Source organism: Helicoverpa armigera, chromosome 1, assembly GCF_030705265.1.
Source record: "Helicoverpa armigera isolate CAAS_96S chromosome 1, ASM3070526v1, whole genome shotgun sequence".
Classification (NCBI taxonomy): Eukaryota; Metazoa; Arthropoda; class Insecta; order Lepidoptera; family Noctuidae; genus Helicoverpa; species Helicoverpa armigera.
In genome coordinates, this window is record NC_087120.1 from 14,451,000 (window position 1) to 14,469,523 (window position 18,524).

An 18,524-nucleotide genomic window follows, 5' to 3' on the forward strand; every position below is an offset into this window, starting at 1 on the left:
AGCTGCCGCAAAGTGCGGCTGCTGAGCACGAGGTCTCGGGTTCGATTCCCGAGTCGGGCCGAAATCGCTTTGTGGGTTTTAGAAGACTTTCACAAAAGCAGCCCGGAGCCTGGAAGCTGGTGATTGATACACCCGTGCATCGGAGAGCACGTAAATGTCGGTCCTGCGCCTGATCTCTCACCGGCCGTGTCGGATTGCCGTCCCTTTGGGTTATGAGAGTGAAGGAATAGGGAGTGCACCTGTGTCTGCGCAAATGCTCGTGCACTATAATGTGTCCTGCGTAGTTGGCTAATCTCCTTACATGAGAACAGCCGCCGTAGCCGATAATCGGCTAGGACATCATCATCATCATATGGTACATACGTATCTATCTCGTATTTGGTGGAAAACACGATTCTTTATTACAATAAAATTGCTTAGGTGCTTTCAAAAACACCACATGCAAATATTATATGCAGAACCTACCTCTAAAATAATTTATTCATGTTAGCAACACATTTATGATTACTGTCATCACAACTGTCAGTTTCGTTTTGGCAATAAATTCAAATGCACAAAACCATGATTTGAAACCAATTTTGAAATTAAAATTTCAAGTAGATAGCCATGGAAGTTCAGCATCCAAAAAATCCCCCAAGTAATGTTGCTAAATTTACTGGATACGATTCTGGAAAGTAATTATTGTTTTGCCAATTATCATGCTTACATAAGAACAACAAAACACTGGTAGTACTCAGCTGTATCAGATTGGAAGCTGAGCTCAACAACACATTTGGGAAAATATCATGCCCACCAGTTTCTTATTTTTAACAAAAAAAAAAGTATCTAGACTCTAGAGACCAGACTTTTATAAAGAAGTCGGTTTCTAGTCATGGGTATCTAAAACTCCGTAGTCTGAAGAAATGCATGACTCACCTATCCACATAAGTAGATAGGTAAGTCATTGTAGTCAGAGTATTTGAATGTAGCTGATTCTAGCAGTTCCCCACGGTTTCCGCAGCCCGAGGGAAATACATCCCTCAACCACAATCGGATAAAAAGCTTAGCTTAGGTATGTTTCGAGCTCCCGATTGGCAGACAGAGTTATTTTGTCATTTACAATATTAGACGAAGTAACTATTATAGTAATAATATTAGGTAGATAATATTAGTAAGAATGAAACCAGAATTCAAGGCTATTTTCAGACACATTTGATATTTATAAAATTTTCGGTCAAGCCTGGTCACAGGTATACTCACTACTCACTGAGTGGGCAATGTGGGAGTGTGATATTGTTAGGTATACAGTTAAGTATATATTATTATGTTAGGCAAGCATTCGTCTACTATCGCACCATCAAATCGATACAGATGCAGAAGCACCTAATGGACGATTCTGTTTTAAGTATGAAGTTCTTCATCAACGGTTGTGTGAAAAATTGAGGAATTCTTAAGTACTACCCGTGCCAATAAAGAATGGGATTAGAAATGGCGGCGCATCTATTCACTTCTCGCTCGCACATTATTTCCGTCTATACTCACATTCTTTGGTACCGACTGACAAAAAAATAACGACTTTGATTATGCGTCCCCCCCCTTTAGTGATATTGATACGGTAATTGCCGGCACCAGCAAGATGTGAAATTTTACTGGAAATAAACTGAATTATAATATTTATTACATCCTTTTATTTCAAAACTAGCCTTTGCCCACGTGAATGTTGCGCATGCGTAGAAAGTCGAAGAAGAATAAAAAGTAGCATATATATATGTAGTAGTAAATTAGCCTAAGCCCAAGGAAGCCCTTGGGATTCAAGCTATCTCCATACCAAATTTCATCAAAATCGGTTCAGTGGTTTAGCCGTGAAAGCATAACAGACAGACAGAGAGACAGAGTTACTTACACATTTATAGTATTAGTATGGATATTTAAGATTATTTAAAGATATGAAGCGAAAATAGTTTATATCCAACCTTACCCTCTCCGCGATTCAGGTAATGGTTTTGTTGACAATTTGTGTACCTACGTAATGTAGTCTCAAAACGATCACAAATTTAACTAACATAAGCTTTATTTTAATTCATGAAAAAACGAAACACTTTCAACGGTAACGATATTTTTTAACGTTATTCAGTTATTAGTTTTTATTGTTATTGCATTGTTATGCTGATGCTCCCAGCTCAATGAGCCGCCATTTCTAATCCCATTCTTTATCGGCACGGGTTGTAGTAGGTGGCATGGTTAAGTGGTAGGAATGGCTTGCGCTAGTAGCTCGTTTTTGTTAACTAGTTTCCTCACTTCAGGGTGTTCCGAGATTCCTCACGCTGCTCCGCTTCTGAGGATTCCAAAGAAACAATCATTTAAACAATATTAACTTCATCATCATCATCTCAGCCATAGGACGTCCACTGCTTAACATAGGCCTCCCCCTTTGATCTCCACAGATACCTGTTGGATATTTACTTACTTGGTAATATTTATTTCCTTACAGTTATGCCCTTGCCGACGTTTCTCGCACCTTCACCAATGATGAATGTATGTCCAGCTGTCGCGCCCCCTTCTTAACACAGCACAGTATTGCAAAATACTTGGTACCATTAACCAAGGAACTACAAGAAGTGCCACTAAGGTCTTTATACTTATTTTAAATACAACCATAACTCATATTCCATCTCTTCAAAGCTGATAGCAGCAGCTAATACTAATCTGCTTTATATACCTACCCATAATGTGACTAGATTTTGCTTGGAACATCGTCATTTCGAAAGAACGACTGTAAGCACCCGTTATCTACATGGATTTCATCTCAATCGGTTCAACAATTTAAGCGCGAAAGCGTATCAAAGAAATAAACGTGCTCGCACTTATGACCTTGAATCGAATAAATTCAATATGTACTAGTACTCTCCTCAAAGTTTAATAAATGTTATTTATGTGTATAGGCCGACAATAAGTGAACTACCTGATGCAGTGATAGAACATGTTGTGCAACGAGACAAAGCCTTCTGGGTGGACAAACCAGGGCTCAATGACTACACTATACACGATGCCTATTATAATTACGGCATGGTAACCAAAGTTGTAAAACCAAGTAAGAATTTTCTTCTCTAAAAAAACTGAGACATTTATTTGGACAAAGAAAACTAATAAGAGAGTATGTAAGGGAACAACCCCACATCGTCCTGCCCCAATTAGCGGCCTCACGTACCCTAATAGGCGACTTGACATGCTCTGACGACTGACTGGGGCGGTATGACCACCACAGAGCACCTTTTTTGCCGGTCAGGTAAATGTTCAATAGAAATTAAAGAATTTATGCTAGCTAACTAGCTTCTGCCCGCAGTTTCACCCGCGTCCCGGATGGTAAAAAAAATCCTATGTCCTTCTCCTGGCTCTAAGCTACCTCCCTAATTTTCAGCTAAATCGGTTCAGCTGTTCTTGAGTTATAAGTGGAGTAACTAACACGACTTTCTTTTATATATATAGGTGTATAAGAAAATGTGAATTTTCACAGCGCATCAGGACGTGTTTCCTCGTTCGTACCAGTATGACCTGGACTGCGTTAAATACAGGCGCAGTCATGCCTGTGACGGACTTAAGCAAGACGGCAGTGAAGAGAGTAAGGTGAGAAAATTTTACCTACTATGCATTATGTTACCCTTTGCTGCATGTCCTTAACGCTTCGATCGATCCCGTAATTAAAGTAGAATGAAAAATTACAAAAATATATAATGTCGTCCACGGCCGATTTCGGGCACGGCGGCTGTTCTCATTTAAGGAGATCGGCCAGCTGTGCAAGACATATTATAGTGCACGAGCATTTGCGCAGACACAGGTGCACTCCCTATTCCTTCATTCTCATAACCCGATGGGACGGCAATCCGACACGACCGGAAAGAGATCAGGCGCAGGACCGACATTTACGTGCTCTCCGATCCACGGGTGAATCAATCACCAGCTTCCAGACTACGGGCTGCTTTTTGTGAAAGTTCAAGAAAACCCACAAAGCGATTTCGGTCCTACTCGGGAATCGAACCCGAGACCTCGAGAACAGCAGCCGCGCTTACTAGACCAACGAGGAAGTCAAAAAAATATATACAGTTTACCAGTTTACCGAAGGCTATAGATTACCGAAGCTCATTTGATATGGCTTTGAGACAATGTCTACACATTATCTAAGTACCTACTTACGTCATGCAAGGTTAATCAATATCATCGGGTAACAAAAGAGCCTTTGTAAGCCTGTCTAACTAAACACCCTTAATGCATTTTTTCAGAAACCCCTGAGTGCCCATTGTCGTGACTGTCGTAATTTAAACATACCGGCCTTGACCGCCTTCCAACTGGCATGGGCAACGGATCCAGGACAAAAACGTTGGAGGAATTATCCCGATCTCACAGAAACATTGACAGCGCAAGAAATGCGAAATTCTATGAAAGAGTAAGTCTTGTAAAATCAACTAGCAACCAACTATACTTATTATCAATTAGTCACAAACTTTAAGAACTGATTTACAGAATTTTCCGTTTGTTCATGATATGTGATAAAAATATGTAATTCTTAAAAAGTCTACAGGTTGGTTTCTATGTATGATCTAATAGACACCGAGCCAGCTACGACTAAGTTTAACCGGCAAAAATTTTGTTGTTTCATCCCTCATATCTTCTTTTAGAACTGGCTGAAAACCAAAGTGCTGAACTGAATTATGTACTCCTCTTATGTACTGTCTTATATACTCTCTTATGTACTCCTCTTATGCTGTCTCTTATGTACTCCACTTATATACTCCACTTATGTACTCCTGTTATGTACCTCTACTCCCTTATGTCCTCTCTTATGTACTCCTGTTATGTACTCCCTTATGTCCTCTCTTATGTTCTCCTCTTATGTACTCGGTATGGGCTATATTCGGGAAACTATGGAACCTTACACTGAGCGTGGCACGACACGCTCGTGGCCGGTTTTTTTCTTTGTATAGGTTTAAATTGCAGTTAGAGGGCGCCGTAGAAATTTCGCCCAGGGCGCTGGTAGAGTTAAAAAAGGCATTGGCGATAACAGAAGTAGTAGGTACTTAATTTTTATAATTCCATTTTCAGAGTTGGCCGACCGTTTCGAAATGAAGCTTGTAACTGGTACTACAAGAACTACCCTCCTGTTAAATACGATTGCATTATTCGTAAATTTTCTAAATAATATTTCTAAGATAACTAATATTGCTTCAAACATAATATACACATAGTAAAAAGGTTATCTACTAAGAATAAAGATTTTACTTAAGTCCTCTCTTTACTTGAATACCCTGCTTCCCCTATAATGGTTATATTCTGTACCTACCAGTGGATCCTACAGATCTCAGCTACGTCCCGAGTTAACTACTCTCGACAATATCAGTAGCTTTGGAATGCAAGCCTTAAGGGGTCCCGGCAGCCCGGCAGCTTAATGCCGGCGGGTTAACCCGGCGGCTTCAGAATGTCCAAGCCGAACGACTTTGCCGGCGCCACGACAGACGCGGCATGTGGTGTTCTAGTAATTGCCAAATACTCTATGAAAGCCGGCGGGCTACTGACTGAGTGTGTGGAAAGGGATGCCGTCGGCATCGGCATGCTGCCCCGCCGGCTCGCCCGCGCGGGCGCAAGCCGGCGGCATGATTGTACAAAATAAGGCCGGCGGGTTGGGCCGCCGGGCTGTGCGGCTTGCGGCTTTGGTGTGTAGACCCCTTTACTGACACAGTTACTCTTACGTGTATTATATTTATGAAGGATTGCAACGATTAAGTAATCTCTGCCTCTATGGCCATCATGAAATGTAGTCTACAACATTTCATAGATCAGTTGAATCGTTCCTGATTTTTTTTTAGTACCTACTATGTAAATACAAAACTATATTAGACTTGCGCTAGAGAAAAACAAGGCAGGTAGGTAATTAGTCTTTATAATTTTCCTCTTTTGGATAAGAAATAGGTTACATATTACATATTAGTCCAATGAGCTACTCAAAAGTGTTTTTCTTAAGGCATACTGCTCGTTTCCTGCGGTTTCTCCCGAAGAAACTACGTAGGCACTACTTTGCTCAAGCGGATAAGAAGTCACCTAAAATTTTCTTTTTCAGATGGTAGCTAATTCCATGCCAGATCTCAGCTAAATCGGTTAAGCCATTAGGCTGCAAAAAAAGAAAAGCCAGTGTGTGGTTCAATACTAATTTTACTAAGTTTGCTATTCGCTAATAGATGGCGCTGTGAGCATTAATAAATATTCTACTTCGTGATGGTGCAACTCAAAAAAGTTGTTGCAAGTCCACTTCATCAGGGCTTGACCAATTAAGATGAGGTTTAAAGAAATGTAGTAGCCTGGATACGGTTATATGTTGCTTTCTTTTAACTAAAAATTGCATACTATGTAAAAGTGCATTTTTTGTTTACTTCCAAAATATATATTTAAATATTCGGTTCTTTTACGTTCTGTCTATATATTACATGATTTAAAAAGTTACCCAAAAAAATCACACGTTCTAGGTCTCTTCCTTTTCACTCTTATTTCTGAAGATGACTGTAGGTGTCTGAAGCAATAGGTATATTACGATCCGTTCCGACCGTTCTTATTTAGTACATAGGGCATATGTATTTCACAAATATTAATACATAATTAATATCATAATCTTATAAAACTATATTAGCACGATACCGTACCTTTATCACTATGAATATTTGTTTTTGTGTTTGTCCCCCTCTCTATGGTCTATAGAGATACCTCTGTGCTCCTAGCGTAAAGCAAAAAATCTATCAAAAACACTGTCAAAAAAGAAGCTGTCCACTTGAGGTTTCAGGTATTTTCCTTCTTCTTTTGTTTGTACAAAATGTCAAAATTCTAAAATATGTTTGAACACTTTTGAAAAAATATAAATCATAAAAAATCCCATCCCCTTACATAACTTACGATGGCGAAGCAGGATGATGGCCTCTTCCTCCTGGAAGTACTCATCGACAAAGTACTATTCGTGAAAAGTCCCTGCTTCTCTGACAAGGACTTTAGAACATGTGTTACCATAGAAGCACAATCAGTAGAACCACTTGAAATATGTGACGATGATCCCGGAGCGTGCTCAGCCAAAAGTGGAGGGCCTTTTGTTAAGACGTTCAATAGTGGAAAGTCTTGTTTATTTTCGCTTCAAGAAGCAGACATCCAAAAAGCAATGAGTAACTTCCCTATAAAAGTAACAGTATACAAGTCACTTCCTTGCGGTTGCCTACCAACTAAAATCATTATGGGAGAAGCGACTATAGATATGACAAAGGAATTTGTACAATCGCGTAAGAAGTTTTTGGAAGACCCCACGAATGTTAGCTACGAAGCTTTGAAAGATTCATTTCGAATTGTCGGCCCTGACAGTGGAGAGACGGGTGAAATAGTTATGTTTCTACGCATTTCTTGCTTTGGTAAATTAATAATAACAAGATTCCAAGGTACAAGCGGCCCACCTAATCTAAGAGCTGGACAAGGTCCTTCTATAATCGATCGATCTTGCAATCCTCGAAGGGAGTTTCAAACCTTTCGAGATCCTTGTGTTTGTGGCGCTGCTCATGCGGCAGCGACCAGCGGAGCATCTGGTAGCATTGCTCCCTGCAAAACGCTTGGAGGATCAGCTGGTGGTTATGGAATCTGTCCTTTAGGTAAGACTGCTAAGTTGAAAATAATCGAATTGACTTTAGTGTTGGTATAAGATGTTTCATACGTACGTCTTTTCAGCTCGAGACCCTTACAGTACTAAGCCATGTGAAGATCCAGATGATCCTTGCTTTTGTTCTGGACCAAAACCACCTCCAAAACAACCAATGGTTTGCAGAAATACGGATCCATATTGTTTGCATGTTCCCAAAGGTGAGAATAAAATTATGATGATATTTTAAATTATTGGATCAAAATTCTTTAACTTAAAACAAAATTTGATTCAATAATTCTCATAAATGTTAGCCCATTCCCCATAAGTAGGTCCCAGAATCTATTAAGGATAATATCTGGACGTGATGATTTAAAAGTATGTAAATTATGCGGGTTTGCGATATCTGAATGCATGAGAATCCATTTGTTGATGGCCAGGTCCCAGTAAACAATTTGAAGAGATAGGATCGAATTTGGGTGGCAACGAACTAAAGATAAAAGTACCAGCCAGCGCAGCAATTATCAAGAAAATCAGTCAAACCCACTGTGCAATCCAACATCCATATTCGAAAACTCACAGCGATGGGCCCTGCGTACCACCCTGCGGAAAAAATCAAATAAGTATGGCAATACCGTCTGAGGGCATATGTTGTGAAGGTCTGCGGCCACAAGGCACGCAATTTACTTGCACCACAGAAGGATGTATCCAAACAGCCAGGCATGGCCAGCAAGCAGTGTATGCCCGGGGTGATTCCAAAAATGACGCACCTAATAAAGACGTCTTCGTACTAAAAATCGCTAAAACTGCAGTACAGGGTGATAAAAAGAGTAAAATAGAATTGGAACTCGTTACTCCTAAGGGTCCGGACAAGAAGCCACCAGTTCGCAAAGTTAATATGAGAATCGCAACCGATCCAGATTGTGAATGTTGTTCGCGAAGAATAAAAAAGTGTAAAGGAAAAAGGAGAAGATGACGATGCACTAGACTAAAACCGATCACACATCACCAACTTTTTATATTTTCCAAATTAATTGTATCTCTGTGTAATATATCTGTATTATTTATCTTCTTCCAATTGCATTACGATATTCCCCCTGATAAATCACCAAATTGTGCAGATTGCTGCCCGCCGGGGAACAAGGTCATATTCCAAATGCCTTCGGACACCTGCGGTATGAACCACAAGCAACGAGCCCACTTTCACTTCACGTCTGACGGAGTGGGAGACGTTGCCCGAGACGACCCTGCCCAGCTCATGCCCACTACGGCAGAGGAATACACCGGAGTTGTGTACGACTTTCCAAATCAAGTGATCAAAATGCGTATTGGGAAAGTCATAGAGATGCCAGGACGAAAATCAAAACTGGAATACCAATTTATCACGCCCACCGGGACGCCAGAAAAAGTAGTACCCGTGATAGACACTCGCACTGCGCAATGTGTAGCCACCTGTCCAGATTGTTGTCCCTCAAAATCTTCCAAACGTAAACAATAACGTTTTAATTTTACGTTATGTAACAACCTAATGATTAAATGTTTACCCAAGTGAAGAGGTTTTGTTTTTCTTTGTCAAAGTAGCTCATAATATTCTATCAGCATCTATAATATTGGTCTTGGTGGCTAAAAGATTGTTTCCTTAACTAATTGTTTACATGAATAAAATGTCGTCAACTCATCCTAGGTGCCCTGCCGAGCTTGCCGATTTATCAAGATTTGACGGAAGATCAAATAACGGACATTAAATCAAAAAACAAGGAAGTGACACTACTTCATGTAGAAGACCATTTCATCAATTTATTAAATACCGGATCATCGATACCATGCTCTGAAACAACGACAGTAGTCGATGAGTATCCACAGTCATTTCCAGAAAAACTAAAATTCTCAACTGAATCAATGCAAACTAAATTAGACAACTCTACAGCTTCACTGTGTACCATCAGGTCTAAGAGGCGCAGCGTTTCATTTTCAGACAAAATCGATTACGTATCAAAGTCTTACAGTCATTTCTCAAATTTCCGGAAAAAATACAACAGGGACGCATCAAAAAGTATATTTGGTAAAAAGGAAACTACGGTCTACATGACGCTGTTTAATGATTTCTGCCGTCGTCGAACCTCAGGAACACAAGCAACAGCTTCCGTAAATAAATGCTTACAAGCAAAACGCAGTAATGCATCTAGCTATAATCCTTACTGTACTTCCAACCCTAGTAATAATACCTCTAACTGCCAAAGTTTAACTACGCCAAATCAAGATAGTAGGCGACAGTCATACCAAAATAATTGTGAAAGATACTCTGATGTTTACTATTTCGGAAAAAAGAAGGAGGGGATGGGATCTAGAAGACGTACATCAAGCGTTTCTGCTCAAAATGACGGAATTAAGTTGAGTACGGCATCAGTTCAAGCTCAATCGCACAGTAGTGCTTCTGGTGCACAAACTAAGAAGACCTCGGGTGGAAGCACTAACGGAAGAATGGTTTCCATCAAGGAAAATCCATGTCCAGGTGCAATTCCCAACGCAAAGGGAGAGATGGTTGCGACTGTGTCCCATATAAGAATTGGACCAAAAGATCCATGTCCTGTGCACGGAAGAGAACCATGCCAAGGACCCAGATGTATTGCTGCTGCAGCAGCCCTATCAGAAGAACAGGAACCTGTCAAGATTTCAACCGCAACAAATCCTCGACGCGGTGTTTTTGAATTAGTAATTCGTAGAATGAATGGAGCACCACTAGCAAGGAATGAACTTATGCTAGAATGGACACCGCCGCCAACTCGTCCATCTACCTGTGGATCGCCGTGTGCGACGCCTTGTATTGCCTTGAGCCCTGTCTGCCGACCTTCAAAATGTAAGATGGTAGTTTGCCGCCCCTCTCCGTGCAGGCCTGCTAGATGTTGTAAAAAACCATGTAAAAAGCCATGTGGAGAGCCTTGTCGACCCCCACCTTGTAAGAGGTGTGGCAAATGTGGTAAATCATCATGTTGCGGCAAAACGTGTCGACCTTGCAAGCCTTGCAGGCCTTGTGTACCTGCATCACTATATAGGCCATGCTCACGGCCTAAGTGTAAGCCATGTTCACCACCACGTTGCAAGCCATGCCCACCTTCGACTTGTAGGCCATGCCCACCGTCGCCTTGCAAGCCGTGCCCACCGTCACCTTGTCGGCCTTGCCCACCATCGTCTTGCAGGCCTTGCCCACCATCGCCATGCAGGCCATGCCGATCTTCACCGTGCAGGCCATGCCGATCTTCACCGTGCAGGCCACGCCGACCTTCCCCGTGCAGGCCATGCAGGCCGTGCCGATCCAAACCGTGCAGGCCATGCCGACCTAAACCGTGCAGGCCTTGCCGACCTTCACCTTGCAGGCCTTGCCGACCTTCACCTTGCAGGCCTTGCCGACCTTCACCTTGCAGGCCTTGCCGTCCGTCCCCGCGATGCAGACCATGCCCTCCACGCCCACGGTGCAAGCCCTGCCCCCCGCCGTCATGTAGACCTCCATCTTGCACAGCACCATGTGGTCCACCAAATTGCTGTCATTCGTCGTGCGGGGTATCTTGTAGCAGTTCTCCCTGCACTTCTCCTTGCAAAAGTTCACCATGCTTACGACCTTGCCCCGTGGGATACAAGAGGCCTCGCAAGATACGCAGTCAACCTAAAATAAAGGCGCACCGCAAAATTATATCTCCCTGCTATAATCGCGCAAAAAATTGCCCGGTAGTGCGCTGTCGTAGCGTACCCGAGCCGTGTGTTGGGTGTTGCAGAGTGGCTCCCTGCCCGCCCAGGAAGTGCTATTCGGTGGCTCCGTGCAGGCCTCGCAAGTGCTACCCGACATACCTGTGCTCTCCACGTAAGTGCTGCCTGTCACCCTGCGCACCTCGCCGATGCTGCACACCCGTGCCCTGCGTGCCCAACAAGTGCTGCTCCAAATCCCGCTACAAACTTCCCTATTGTTGCAAGAGTAGCTGCTCAAACTGCTGTGGAAACTAAAACTAAAGACCCGACCACTTATAAAATAGATTATACCATCACTTTAATAAACATATTTTATGAAGACATGGTGTTTCAAGTTGGGACCCTTTTTTATTTATCTGGTCATATAAAGAATATTAATTTTTGCAAATAAAGAATTGGCACGTTCGGCATGGCAAGCATGGCTTACTTTTGTGTATAATTTGTTTACTTTTGCTTGCAAAACTTAGTATGGCACTGTCATTGTTATTATGTCGTCGCATAAAAAAACAACTTCTTACATAACTGGTCTTGTATTTTAGTTTTATGTGAGTGTAATATATCTGGCAAGAGCATATTGTTCCAAGTATATACGTCATGTCAACAAAGTCGCTGTTGAAATAAAGGTTTAATTTCGTACATTTCTTCATTTTATGCCAGAGAAGATGATTACTTGCACTAAAAGGCAACTTAGGTCCGGCGCCCACTTTCAGTCGGCATCGGTGCGGGTTTGCGCGTCTTACGGGGACTTTGTGCGGCTTCGGGCGCCTAAAAGCTGCCTCGGCAGTCGTAAGCACACCTAAGAACACCGTAGCTGATTTTAGGTAGCCTCAGAATAGTTCGGGTGGCAGAATGCCCCGAGAGCGCCCGAAACCGCCCGACGACGTCGTTCGGCGCCCGAGCCGCACCGATACCGACCGATAGTGGCGCCGGGCCTTAGTAAGCATTTTAGCAGGAGACTCCAACAGCGTGGTGGCGTATTATAGGTAGACCCTAGTAAAAGGATACAGTATTAATGAAAAACAAGACCATCTGGTGATCAGGTCCGGAAATTACATCCTACAATATCACAAACTAACTAACACGATGTTAACATGGAACCTCTTTATATGTATAATAAAATATATAAATTGACCTTTATACCTTCTACGTTAAGGTGAATCTACGCTTGATGAGCCCAGCACGAGCGGAGCACAAGCCGAGCACAAATAAGAGAGTGTAATGTAAATTATAATACAAATAAAATATTTATGGAAATATCTAATAACTTTACTACCTGGGACAATAAATTGAAGTAGGTTAAATCGGTGCGGTAAGAGCACATGAGTATATCTACACTAATATTGTAAAGAGGAAACTACCGATTTGAAAAATTATTTCACTATTGAAAAGCTACATTTTTGGCGCCCACACAAATCTTCGAAGCAATGCGTTTTTTTTTCAGGAGCCCGTTAGTTACGGTTGCCATACTTTCAAGTTAGTCAGCCGTATTGAACGTGTTTTTAGGATTTGTAAGATGGATCGAGAAAAGATTTATTGCACTGCTGTTTTTGTTAAATAGATATAAAGAAAAAGAAGATTCTGGATCATCCATTTGTTACGATTATGAACTCTGATGGGAACTATTTTATTCGAAAGTACTATGGGTTGAGAACTGAAGTAGATATTTTGTTTTATTATTTTAGAATGAGCAAATCTTCATTAGAGGAGCTTTTGAGTCTATTATCAACATGCCCCATGCCCACAAAAACTATACACTTGTAGGTATGATTATCCTAATAAACTTTAGTAGGATAACCATAACCATACCTTTAAAACACTTGAAGGTAACCATACCTTTATGTGTGTCTTGAAGGTATGGTCTTATGGTTACTTATGTATGTAGCGTTCAATAACTAAACGGTTTTGTGTGGGAGCCCTATTCCCGTGTACCATATGCCATATCTACTTGTTCGCTGTAGGACAGATTCGCCTTAAGACAGAAATCAACGGGTTGGGCGAGATCTCGCACACGTCAGATTTAGGCGCGGGCTTATTATACCCTTTGGTCAAATGTTTTGGTCGATCTTACCCGATCCGGGGCTTTATGCGGGTACAATATTCCGCGGGAAAACAGCTAAGAAGTATTAATGGCTTCTGACTACCTGTAACAACTACCAAAGATGTTCAGAGGTAATAAAGTGCCTTCCGGAATCACTGAGGAGCCATGCCTATTTACCTCACACCTTCAGGATTTTCTCAGAGTACTCTAATGCGTTGGTTTGAGCTTTCTTTATGTACCTAACTCTGGGATATCTTTAGTAAGATTCTTCTTAATTAAAAGTCTAATTCAGAAAGTATTCATCAGGTACAAGGCTCACTTTACAGTAAGGGCTCATAGCCCTTACTGTAAAGCAGGAAAATCAAAAGAATACTGTAGTAAAACCTCAATAACAAAACCTATTTAAATCAGCTTCTTATCAGCTGTCTATATTCTGTCACAGGCTGTCACCGTAGCAGAATTTTTGAATATTTTCATTACCGCTTTGTGCCTCCATGGCGCTCTCAAAATTTTAAGTTTAATCTCGCGAAAATGGCTACAGATGAAAATATCAGTCCCAAGGGCTCCAAAAGTAAAGGTAGAGGTGAAAGATCTAAACCCTGCCCTTGGTTGTGTAACTTAGTTCCAACAAATGTACCTCTTCCTGGGCCAGCACAGTCCGTGTTGCATCCTAGAAAAGATGTTTTTGTACTAAAGGTAAGCAAATTAAATGTAATTGAAGTATCTGTTTGCAATATCAAGATAACCGCTTTTTACTAAGCGCAAGGCGCCAAAATATTAGAATTAAAATTTGTGAGTTAGGCCATTTTTTATCCAATTGCTGGAAATAGTTCCCTTTGGACACGAGTGGAAACAGGAGAATTTCTTTCCATACATGGAAAATAGTTAGCCTAGAGGAACGCTATTCTGATATAAAGACATATTATTGCGAAGTTTCATCAAAATACTCTGGTATTTTTTTGCGTGAAAGAATAACATACGTGTATCAACTTTCGCATTTATTAGAAGGTTTCCTCAGTCCTTTCTTCAAGTCTGATCTGCAACATAACATTTTATATACAATGCAGGTAGCAAAAGTCGGTCCTACAGGTGATCGGCGATGCAAGATGGAGTTGGAACTGGTCACTCCAAAGGGTCCAGAGAAGAAGCCACCTTGTCGAATTGACACGAGGGAGACACAATGTGACCCCGACCCACCACCATGTACCTGTATGAAAAACAAAAAGAAGAAAAAAAATGAAATCAAGCCTTAATCTGTCTTCCAGGAAGATTCTGTTGTTGTATTTAAAATCAATCAATTAATTATAAAATGTAAAATAAACAAAAACTCTGCTTGATTGCTTTTTAAATGAATAATAAAAAGTTAATCCAAAGTACGTAAATGCTTTATTACCGAGGACCGTGGACCCCTTATGGTGTTGCATATCGACCGCACGAAGCCAGAAGTACCTATATTTGTAGTTAGGTATGTTTAGTTTTTTAGTTCTCAGTTTTTGGAACCTTCAATCAGACCAGTATTAAGTCCGTTTGTTGCCCGTGGTACTACCAATAGTACTACCAGTAGTACCACGGGCATTTTTTTCTTCCCGTAGTACTACTAAGCGGTCTGGTAGTACCACGGGCAAGAAAAACTGCCCGTGGTACTACTGTCAATATTATAGCTTTTTTTCAACCCTTTTGTTGTCACAGGTGATATGATCATCCTAAAAAGAGAATTGAAATAAATATTTTTTTGAATGTGGATATATTTTGGCACTATTTCGTAAATAGATCTGGTAGTTTTCATAAATGTATTAAAGCAGATTTTGAGCATTTCACGACTGATGTGTGAAAATATTTTTCTTCCCTGGAGGAAATCCAAAATGTTTATTATTTTCACTCATAACAATAGTTGCTCCTACAAAAGGACAGCTTTCTCTTGTAGTTCTGCTACTCTTGAGTAGATGGCGTTAGTTTATCTGCATCCATGTACAGTTTACTGATCTACAGCAAGCACATGTATTGGATATGTGGCCCTAAAAGTTACATTAGAACGATCGTGAGAATATTTAAGTATTTTGAAATGAACAACATTTGAAATGATCATCGTTTGCCTAGCTTTTTCCCAACTATGTTGAAGTCGGCTGCAAGTAGCATGACAGGATTAAGCTGTGTAGCAGTGTTTAACATCGATCGATTGGCTATATATACAATACTAAAATATATAATATGTACAAGTATTGAAATTTAAAAACCAAAACCATACATGTTGTTTGCCTAGGAGTGGTCAATCCACAAAAATTAGTTATTAGTTAACCCACAACTGAACATTGTAAATGAGTAACTAAATTACCAATTGACATTCATCGGTCGTCAAGTGTTCGATACAGCCAATTGTGTTTGATTGTGGACCACGAGTGCATCATACATGCATTTGGTCCATCGTAATTATAGGTTCTGGGCGCCTTTACACTTGCATGTTTTATCAACGTAAGTAGATTACGACAAATTTGCAAAATGTTATGTTCCTTAGTCGCCTATATTCATTTCTTAACACTTCTTGCAACTTACGGTAGTTACTTACTGTTACAGCCTTTGTATCGTCCTACTGTTGGGCACAGGCCTCCTCTCACACGGAGAAGAATTGAGCATTAATCATCACGCTTGCTCAATGCGGGTTTTTGATTTCAGACTATATAGTCCAGGTTTCCTCGAGATGTTTTCCTTCACCTTTTTGTCAGCTATTGGTATCCAAGACATACTTAGAAAGTACATACAAACTTAGAAAAGTTGCATTGGTACTTGCCTGACCTGGAATCGAACCGACGCCCTCATACTTGAGAGGTTGGCTCTTTACCCACTAGGCCGCCACGACTTTACTTACGTATTATGGAAGCAACTTTTTTTAATGGCAATTTCTGCCAGACTCGCGTAGCTAGTGACGACACATAGGAAAATATGAAACAAAAAACCGGCCAAGTGCGAGTCGGACTCGTGCACGAAGGGTTCCGTAAATTACAGTTAAATCAACCTATCTCAAAAACTATAAGAGATACTTTGATCAAACCAAAAATCGTTGAAAGAGTTAATTAGCATGCATCACCTCTATTTTTTTTAGAATTTTATACCCCGTAGTTATAAAAATAGAGGGGGGGGGACATACTTTTTACGACTTTGAGAGCTGATATCTCAAAAACCGTTCACTTTAAGAAAAATGTTTTTTAGAAAACTTTATATCATTTTAAAAGACCTTTCCATTGATACCCCACACGGGTATGTACATCGAAAAAAAAAATTTCATCCCTCAGTTACATGTATGGGGGCCCCCACCCCCAATTCTTTTTTTTACTATTTAGTGTCATATTTTTGTAGCGGTTCATACAACACATATTCCCATCAAATTTCATCACTGTAGTACTTATAGTTTCCGAGTAAATCGGCTGTGACAGACGGACAGACGGACAGACGGACAGACGGACAGACGGACATGACGAAACTATAAGGGTTCCGTTTTTGCCATTTTGGCTACGGAACCCTAAAAAACGTGGAAATATAATATAATAATTCCAGCTTTTCAAGTGGAAGATATCGAGCCTGCAACAAAATACGTACACTATTATAATGAATTTGCTATAGCCGACTTAATACATTTAACATATTATATACACTTTACATATGATGGCTTTGAAACATATGAAAGCAACTTACAAGTGTAAAGTCGGGTTTATGCCATCTATGGTCTATTGATGTGTCACTGCAGGTAATATAAAGGTAGATCCACTGAGTTATATGGTAAGATTGAAGCACGTTCAAAGATCGTTCCCGGTGCGAGACTTTGCCAGAAGTGGTAGGTTTGTCACAGGATTGTAAAAATGGCCGTTAACACGTGTTGCATCCCCAAAGAGCTCACTGTAGCCCGCCGATTTCGAAAACAAGACACTATTTTATTTTCTCCGTATAGTATCTGACGTTTTAATTTTTTCCCATATTCGATGGGCGTGCCCCTGGATTCAACCAACCATATTAACGGACTAAGCTACTATCATACGCTAATCCGATATACTTAGGTAGTTTGACCTGATATTTGATACGAGGAAGTCTTAATAAAGGGGCCAATTACACAACTAACGCAGTGGTTGGTAAGTACACTAAATAACTACAATAGGTACAGAAATATGGTGCGGATGGTGTGTATCAAGCAGGGTTGCAGAATGCTGAGCGAGGGCCATATTCCCATGAGGGACCCACCATGTTCCTTCGCAAGTAACATAGATCCCCGGGATGCAAGTGAAACGACGGAAAACGAAACGAAACGAAAAAGGTCGAATTTAAGAGCCTTTTCAGCCGTTGTTTTTGAGGTGCGCTTGAGTTCAATTACCGATGAGATATGTGTTGATCTTACTCCGTCTGGCGACTGCTTCTGGGAACAGTCTCCGAGGGACGCAACTGCAAATAACAATAGTACTTAAGATAATGGGCTTCTTTCTGAGAATAACGTATCGAAATAATGGATACTTAGATGTTTTATCTCATTGTACGGTGTACCTATGCTAGGGGTTGCAAGGTTTGTTGAATGATAGAATGTTGTTTCACTAAAATGAAGTTTATTGTAGGTACTGTTCCACAATAACTTCTTAAGTATTAAAATGTTAGTAAAAACTATGTTTTGAATGCACCCGAATATCGCGGTTACCCAATGCGCTCTGACTCTATGTTATAATTTTAATACTAATAAAGTAACTGCGTAAGTCGCGTAGGCTGAGAAAATTGTTAGCAACACTCATAGTTTTAGCCATACTTGTTCATATTGACTAAGCTTTAAGCATATGCTCAGGAGTGCTCAGAGTCGTACAACGTGCATGTATATTACCACTCACGGGTATCCCAGCCAGCACAAATCTTTTGAGTAATTTTTGTTTAACAGCAGTCATAGAAGCTAATTGCAGAAAAAAAGTACTGAAAATAGCTGATATGGCGCTTACTCAGACGTTATTCAAGCAATTTGGGCACAAAATATACTGCTATTAGCTGTATAATAGCAACGTAAAAGATGAATAATTTTTGAATAATTGTACGACAAGCTGAATATCTTTTGCATAAAAAGATTTTGTTCTTTAACACAAGTATTAAAGC

General features: G+C 40.6%; 2 protein-coding genes across 5 annotated transcripts; both read left to right on the top strand.

The window, feature by feature from the left end:
• The first annotated feature begins 496 nt into the window (after nt 1–496).
• On the top strand, nt 497–5,257 carry LOC110373870 (uncharacterized). The gene is made up of 6 exons (XM_021331293.3): nt 497–674; nt 2,471–2,608; nt 2,922–3,070; nt 3,494–3,603; nt 4,257–4,420; nt 5,077–5,257. Exons 1-6 carry the CDS (start codon nt 607–609, stop codon nt 5,171–5,173), a joined length of 726 nt encoding a protein of 241 aa, XP_021186968.2. The 5' UTR covers nt 497–606; the 3' UTR covers nt 5,174–5,257.
• Nucleotides 5,258–6,764: 1,507 nt separating this feature from the next.
• LOC110373892 (uncharacterized) lies at nt 6,765–12,467 on the top strand. Of its 4 annotated transcripts, XM_021331330.3 has the most exons (4): nt 6,765–7,646; nt 7,723–7,854; nt 9,318–10,490; nt 11,404–11,540. In XM_021331330.3, coding segments are annotated over exons 1-4 (2,040 nt in total). In that variant the 5' UTR covers nt 6,765–6,913; the 3' UTR covers nt 11,406–11,540. The 4 variants fall into 4 exon arrangements, with proteins under 4 accessions (XP_021187005.2, XP_063892037.1, XP_021187006.1 ...); XM_064035967.1 differs by lacking the exon at nt 9,318–10,490 and having other exon boundaries at nt 11,404–12,467; XM_021331331.3 differs by lacking the exons at nt 9,318–10,490; nt 11,404–11,540 and adding an exon at nt 8,074–8,748.
• Nucleotides 12,468–18,524: the final 6,057 nt, after the last annotated feature.

Coding starts and splice junctions, on each gene's coding strand:
- LOC110373892 (XM_021331330.3), top strand. CDS start 6,914: ATGGCGAAGCAGGATGATGGCCTCTTCCTCCTGGAAGTACTCATCGAC. Junction 7,647..7,722: donor TTATGGAATCTGTCCTTTAG/GTAAGACTGCTA, acceptor ACGTCTTTTCAG/CTCGAGACCCTTACAGTACT. Junction 7,855..9,317: donor TTGTTTGCATGTTCCCAAAG/GTGAGAATAAAA, acceptor AACTCATCCTAG/GTGCCCTGCCGAGCTTGCCG.
- LOC110373870 (XM_021331293.3), top strand. CDS start 607: ATGGAAGTTCAGCATCCAAAAAATCCCCCAAGTAATGTTGCTAAATTT. Junction 675..2,470: donor ACTGGATACGATTCTGGAAA/GTAATTATTGTT, acceptor ATTTCCTTACAG/TTATGCCCTTGCCGACGTTT. Junction 2,609..2,921: donor CTACAAGAAGTGCCACTAAG/GTCTTTATACTT, acceptor TTATGTGTATAG/GCCGACAATAAGTGAACTAC.